The sequence below is a fragment of the Notothenia coriiceps genome, unplaced genomic scaffold, assembly GCF_000735185.1.
Source record: "Notothenia coriiceps isolate Sejong01 unplaced genomic scaffold, NC01 NC01_scaffold00012568, whole genome shotgun sequence".
NCBI classification, from domain to species: domain Eukaryota; kingdom Metazoa; phylum Chordata; class Actinopteri; order Perciformes; family Nototheniidae; genus Notothenia; species Notothenia coriiceps.
The window spans coordinates 214,311-221,237 of NW_011345269.1; the positions used below are offsets into that span (position 1 = coordinate 214,311).

A 6,927-nucleotide genomic window follows, 5' to 3' on the forward strand; every position below is an offset into this window, starting at 1 on the left:
AGGTTGATCATAGGTGAATAGATGTTACCATATGAGGGAGGTCAGTTCGTAGAGCTCCTGGGGGCTGCGGGGTACCAGTTCAATCTGCTCCTGGCAGCTGCCGTTTGATGCACCACACAAGAGGAAACGCAGAGTTTCTGCTATGTCTGTTGAGAAGTCAAAGGTCAAACAAACACATTTATGTTATTACCAAGCCTGTTGTACATTTAAAATACATCCAGATGATTCAAATGACTTAACACGAGTATGCAATGCTTCATCATGTACTGTGGGATGTCTAAGCTTCAGCATGTGCACCAACACACACAAGATACCGCTTTTTAAGAATGATTAATATAACAATTACAGGTATTTGCTTTGACAATACTAGCCGAGTTACTCATTGATAGCAAGACCTTTATCACTGTGTAACGCTGACTGAAAGGTCATTGTCTCATTTCTAACATTTCCAAAGACTTGAGACCTGGAATACATTTGCTCACGTTAAAAGGTAGGGTAGGTAAGAAAGGAGAAACCAGCTCGAGTGCGCTAGAATTGGAAAGTAAGCAGCCGAAAAAAATCTGCCCCTTCCTTCAGACTTCCTCACAGAGCCCCTCCTCCAACACACACGAACGCGCACATGACCAATGAGGGCACGAGATAAGTTTGCGCACAGATGGAAGGCTGACAGGCAGGTAGGCCATCCAGTTACTTTAGCTGGGCCGCCTCAGATGATTGGTCGTGCTTTTTACAGCGCCACGGCTTCCACAGATAAAATATTTTTACGTATTTATTGTCAAAGCATTCAATNTAGCGAACCGATTAGCTGCATTCTACTTCTTACATGTTTGAAACTCCCACATGTATTCTGTTTCCTCCTGTTCTACCTCTGAAGTGCTTCTTAGCGAGTATAATGAAGCTCAATACAGTACAGTACTATTCTACGCAGTGCTCAACAATAAGACACAACACATACAGTTTCCCTACTTCTCACATGTTGAACACTAAATACCCTGTATTTCTACTTCCTTACATGTTGAACTCAAAATCCTCTACAGTTCTACTTCTCACAATGTTGAACTCAAATACCTGTACTTTCTACTTCTTACATTCTGAACTCAAATACTGTACTTTCCTACTTCTTACACCTTCTGAACACAATACCTGGTACTTTCTACTTCTACATGTTGAACTCAAATACCGTTTTACTTTTTACATTTAATAATACTGTACTGTTCTACTTCTCCTCATTTCCAAAACAGGCTGGGCGTTCCTTAGTCCTGAATGTGTGTTGGGGGGGGGGGTGGCCGTGATCATTATTATTTAGAGTCATTGCGTGCCTATTGATTTGAACACATCCGTGTATCCATCATTTCTGGTCTTCTCTAAAGAAGAGGGACCAATGAAACCCCCGGTGCGTGTCCATCGTCTGCCTTGTCTCAGCATGGAAAACCCATTCATCCGTCAGCTACAATGACATTATTGTTTCTATAATTATAAAGGGAGGTCAGGTACTCTTAAAACAGCTGCTAGTTATGGGTACTTTTCCTGAAGTACATTTCAAAGCTCTTTACTTTGACCTTGAGTAACAGACAGTTTAGTCAGTACTTCACTTGGGTATTTTTAAACAACGCGATCCTGTAACTCTCTACTTCGGTAGGATGTGTGTACTTCTATGTGATGCCCCTGTGGGTGCATCAGTAGAGATGGGTGTGCTGTTTCTGTCTGTGCTATATTGGCCACCTTTGATTACGAGTAACTCAAGGGCACCTGGGGTCTCTCTGCTCCTCTCTGCTCTGATGACGTACTATCCTCTCTCCTACGATGTCTGGGGCTCTCGTTGCTTGTTTGTCTCATCTGTATTCATTGGTCTTGTCCTGCGTCGTTCTTGAGTACGTCCACGTATGTTTGTGCGGGACGTCCTCGTGACAGATGCCCGTGTGTTGGTTCCCACAGCACCAATTTGCCGGCTGGCAGCTCTTGATGCCTTTGGCAATGTCCTGCTAGTCTCATTCTCCTGGCTGCAATTTTCTCGCTCACCCTTGGTATTCCCTCGTACAGGATATTGTTGGTTAAATGTACACTCTTGCTGATGTTAAGTACTGCTCCCAACATTCTGGTGTAGCATCCGTCTAGAGACTTTTGCAGGGTTGGCTTCAGGGTCCAGCATTCACTTTCATAGAGGAGAACAGACTCTACCGTTGCATAGAAGAAGCTGAGTTTGATTTGACGGGGGAGGTTGGAGTTCCATACACTGGTCATGCCGTTCAGGGCCCTCCATGCAAGTGCCTTCCTCACCTTAAGACCTGGCTCTGTTGAGTTGACCCATGAGCCCAGGTACTTGAAGTCCTTGACTTCTTTAAGCACAGTGCCTTCTGTTGTTGTCAGAGGTGGATGTTCCGGTAAGATGTTATTTGATGTTTTTCTTGGCGTTTAGCCTAAGGCCACTCTGACTCCAATCTGTTCAGGAGTTCCTGTGCTTGCTCAACGCTGTTGGATTCTCGGACACTGTATGATTCTATCCCACATTGAATATTGTTTCACAAACTGTTCGTTTGCTTGTGCCACAAACCTGAAACCCATAGAACAGCTGTACAAGAGAGCTATCAAGGTGTTTGACAGAAAGCAAAATTCATACAACCACTGTACCATCCTTGAAAAACACAATTTCTTGAGCTTTGACAATTTTAAGTCTTTTAAGAGTATGTGCTTTATTTATAAATGTTTACATGGACTGGCCCCCCCTCCCTTAGGGGAATTCAGAAACCAGAGGAGACTGTGAAGTCCACCATAGACGGACCACTTTTGGACAAAATGTCCTCTCCATTAGAGGCAGCTCATTGTGGAATAGCCTCCCAACTGAGATACGGGATTGTCCCATTCTCAATAGCTTCTAAGGTCAACTCAAAGAATGGTTGAGAAACAAACATCCGTGCAATCACCGCTAAATGCACTTTAATACAGGGGTATCTCCTCTTGCGCTTTAGGTAGCTCTTGTATGTTCTCTAGCACTTTATATGTCGTTGCTGCTATATTATATTACCATGTCATAAATACTTGTGTATGCTGCTCTTGCTCTTTTGCACCTTTTGCATATCATGTATTTTTTTTTTGCTATGTTTGTAAAATGTAAACTTCTTAAATGTTTTATGTGAGGGGCTGCGGATGGAAATTAGCTCGAAGCTAAATCTGGCACTGTTACGCTTGACACATTTTAATGTTTTAAGTGTTCATTACTGTGCATGGTCCCTGCCAAATAAACGATTAAATAAATAAACCAAATTAAAAATGGCTGATGTGTACTTAACTGCTGCAGTGTCAGGGGGCTTGGGAAAGCAATCCTGCACTCCTATAGAAGTGGCAAAGGGGAAACAAGCAATAAATAAAAGAGAATTAGCCCAATCAAGGCTCCATGTTTCCAACAAACCCAAAGCCCAAAAAAAGTTAGTAAACTAAACATCTAAATTGGCAAACAATATAAAATGTTCTAAAATGAGAAACTTTCTCCTACATTACCGTCACCAATAGTTGACGTCAACAACAAAAATCTTTCTCTTATCCAAAGATAATGGGACAAAAACTGTTTTTTTCTGGTGGCTCACTGTCACACCGTTGTGGCGTATATTACTGAAAACCTTGAATAAAATGGCTCCATGGTTAAAAGCATGTTCCCTATGCTTTGCCTAGAATCAAAACTCAACATGTCTGCTGTTCAAAAGGCTTACTATACAACTTTAATTAGGACAGTTAACATCACATATAGCGAGTTAACTTAAAACACTTTTAGAAAAAGGAAAAGCAAGTGCTAAGGATTCATGTATAATCCGGTTCATCAGGTTTCAGCTCCTGCAGAATTTTTGAAGTCTTTTCATCCATCATTCCATCTTAAATTAGCACTTTATCCTCAGTTCCTTTCATCTTCTGCTTGAATGTAAGCCTAATTAGTAATGCAAACTGTCTAATGGAGGATTTAAGGTTTGCTTAGGAATGTAACTATACCTGTCGTTGAGTGTGTTTTCCTCTATGACTTCGAAGCAATTATGTTCTCCTTTCTGCCAGGACTCAAAAATGTGTACGTGGTAGTTGATAAGTGTGGGGTGTCTACTCCTTTAAGTCTACAATAACCGTGAAGCTGTGCTCCCAGTATGCCTTGGTTGTCATTTTTCACACTGACACACAATACAGTGTGTCGGTGCATGTTGTTGCAGTTATTGTTCGAACTGTCAGCCAAGGGACTCATTCACTAAACCCAGAAACACTTCAGCAATCAAATGAAGTCATGTCACATTGTACCGGAATGCATTTTAATGGTGATCGCAACAGCATGTAGTGAGAAGGGCCAAACAAGGCCTCCAAACTGCTGCTGTCAGCAGTATCAGACAGCCTGCTGTAGTTCCGCGTAACACACACCCACACAAAGACACACAAACACACATTATTTAATATGAGGTACAGGCCGCCGCTCAATACAGCTTTACTCTGTCATGGCTAATGATAGCGGGAGCTCAGAATGGGAACAACACAGAGCCTCTGTGTCGTCTCAGACAGATGAATTGCAGATAAATAAACTTCACACATCAATATAAACACCACTCGATGGCCTGATTTCATTCACACAGGCACGCACAGAATGAAAAATACTCCAAACAGAGTCTTCAAAAATATCAAATTGCTCACAGCTTTGCTCTTTATTTTGCTGCCGCTTTCCCAGCTTTCAAACATTTTTCAAACAAGACTTTTGTTAGTCACGTCTTTTTCCACTGCTCTTGCATGCTGTATGTTTCTGCATTTTCAACAAAGGCTATTAATAATATATTAAAGGTTCTTAAACAAGTGTTTTTTGGCAAGTAAAGAAAGAGAGAGAGATTTGCACAGATTCTTTTATCTATCAATTCAAAAATATAAGCATGGCCTACTAACTTATTAATACATTTTTTTCCTTGAACTTCATGAAGATGTTTCACAGTAAAAGTACTCCAGAGAGTAGAATAAATCACACCTGAGCAGCTGGAAAGTTTTAAACTCTGGCAAACATTCGTATTTGTAAACGATGACATCTCAAAGGTCCAAATACTATGTATGTTGCAGCTTTCAACTGCACCACTAATAGACTGTAAGGGTTGAGATAAACCTTTATTTTGACATTTAAAATTGGGTTAAACAAAGGTTGTTAAATTAACTAAGGACACAAGAAAATGTATCACTATAAAACATGATTTGGAAATGTTGTTGTTGGTTCTTTTTTTATTACTGAATTGATTAAATTGTAAAATATTTGATTTCAAAATATTTAAATTGTATATAGTTGCAGCAGCCATAAATAAAGAACAGGAAACTTAATGTGACTAGAGGATTATGTCTTCCATAAAAAGGAAAATGCAAAATAGAAATCCATCAGACTGATGATGAGTTTTGCAGATGGATGATGGCATTGACCCATTTGAAGAGATTAGTGAAGGAAATGTGTTATGGATTTTCATTAAAACGACAGTGAAGAAGAAGAAGAGGTGGAAGCTGATTGGTCGGGAGGGCTTGAGAAACTTGGAGAAGCAATGCTGAAGCTTCGTCTCTACAATGATCTGGAATATTTTCTCAGAAAGTGGAGTTGGTGGCAAGCCTGCAGCTACTTTCCGGACACACAAGCCGAGGCTGAAATTCCACTGCTGCCTTATCGACAGGTAGCCATCTAATCAGCAGCCGGTTCAATTTAGCCCAATACACCTCTGGCCAGTCACCACGGCAAACAGCTTAGCACTGAGCATTGAGCCGCAAAAATGGCCCACACCTATCGCCTCGCAATGAGAGTGGCCAGACAGCGGCCAGAGCATACAGTCCGTGTGAGTGTGTGTGAGAAAAAAAGGTGAGAGACCGAGAGATAGCACCTTCCTTAACTGTATGTCTGTTGAAATGTATCAAAAGTCACTGCACGGACCGATATGAGTCGCCTTGTATTCGTTGACTCTGGGCAATATCACAGCTAAGTGGTGCAGCGGGATGGTGGGTGTAACTGTGACCGGGACGGTGAGCAACGGGGTCTAAACTCCTTTTATTCGGTGTTCCAGATACTTTTTTTCGGGTTTTCTTCGTTGTGTTATGTACTTAAAACATTAAACTTTGGTTTTGATTCCGAGTCTACTGAAATTTCTGAACGCTTGTGACCATAAAAAAAAATCATGAACGTTACTTATGTGTTTTAGTTCAGAAATAAAAAAAAAAGTTTTTTAGCATAAAAGAAACAAGCTAGAAAACTTTTAGTGCGATATGCAATATAGAGTGGATTGGTATCTAACTACACACGATCGTAACCAAGAATATTTGCTTAGTAGATGTCGCCTGTCGTGTTCCCTTGGTCAATGGATTATCCGACTAGTGGCTTAGTTGTGGGGTTCGCTAACGTCTCAGTAACTTACTTTAGTTTCTCAACTTCGAAGTGTTCAGACTTGGGGCTAAAAAGTAGGGCTAAGTGTCTGAGACACTCCTTAGTCGACTGCGAAATGGGGGTAGTCAACTAGCATGTGAAATCATGTAAATGGTTTTTTGGTCATTTCTTGGCACGTTATAACTCTAATTTTATTACTGTTAGTATTAATGTTAATGCTGGCAGGAGTTCTGACTGTTGGTATAATAGAAAAGATTCAGTAATAGAGTGCCTATATCACTGTTTGGATGCTATATCGTCGTCGGGGTAGCTAAAGAGTGGCCTGGGAAAAAATGGGAGGGTTTCAGCCCATTTTACGAGAGGGGGTGAGAGTAATCGGAAATTAAGAGGGCCTAAATAGGAATAAGGAGGAGACGGAGGAAGGGAGAGAGACAGTGGGGAGATTAAACTTCACGTTATCAAAGGGAGACCGTACTTTATAACGCAGTAAAGTAGTACAGAGAGATTAAAGCAGAATCTATGTGTAGGCGGTGGAGGTTGGGGCGGGTGCGGTGGGTGGTGGGTGAGGA

The 6,927-nt window shown here is 41.2% G+C and overlaps 2 protein-coding genes across 4 annotated transcripts in view; both read right to left on the reverse strand.

Annotated features, from left to right (window-relative positions):
* Positions 1 to 6,927, reverse strand: part of pde6d (phosphodiesterase 6D, cGMP-specific, rod, delta) — an 818,526-nt gene that overhangs the window by 165,499 nt on the left and 646,100 nt on the right. The window lies entirely within an intron of this gene.
* trip12 (thyroid hormone receptor interactor 12) overlaps positions 1 to 6,927 on the reverse strand; it is a 32,718-nt gene that overhangs the window by 16,755 nt on the left and 9,036 nt on the right. For all 3 annotated transcript variants that reach the window (XM_010773447.1, XM_010773448.1, XM_010773446.1), the window contains exon 7: positions 29 to 146. In XM_010773447.1, coding sequence (XP_010771749.1) covers positions 29 to 146 — 118 coding nt within the window. The remainder of the gene's footprint in view (positions 1 to 28; positions 147 to 6,927) is intronic.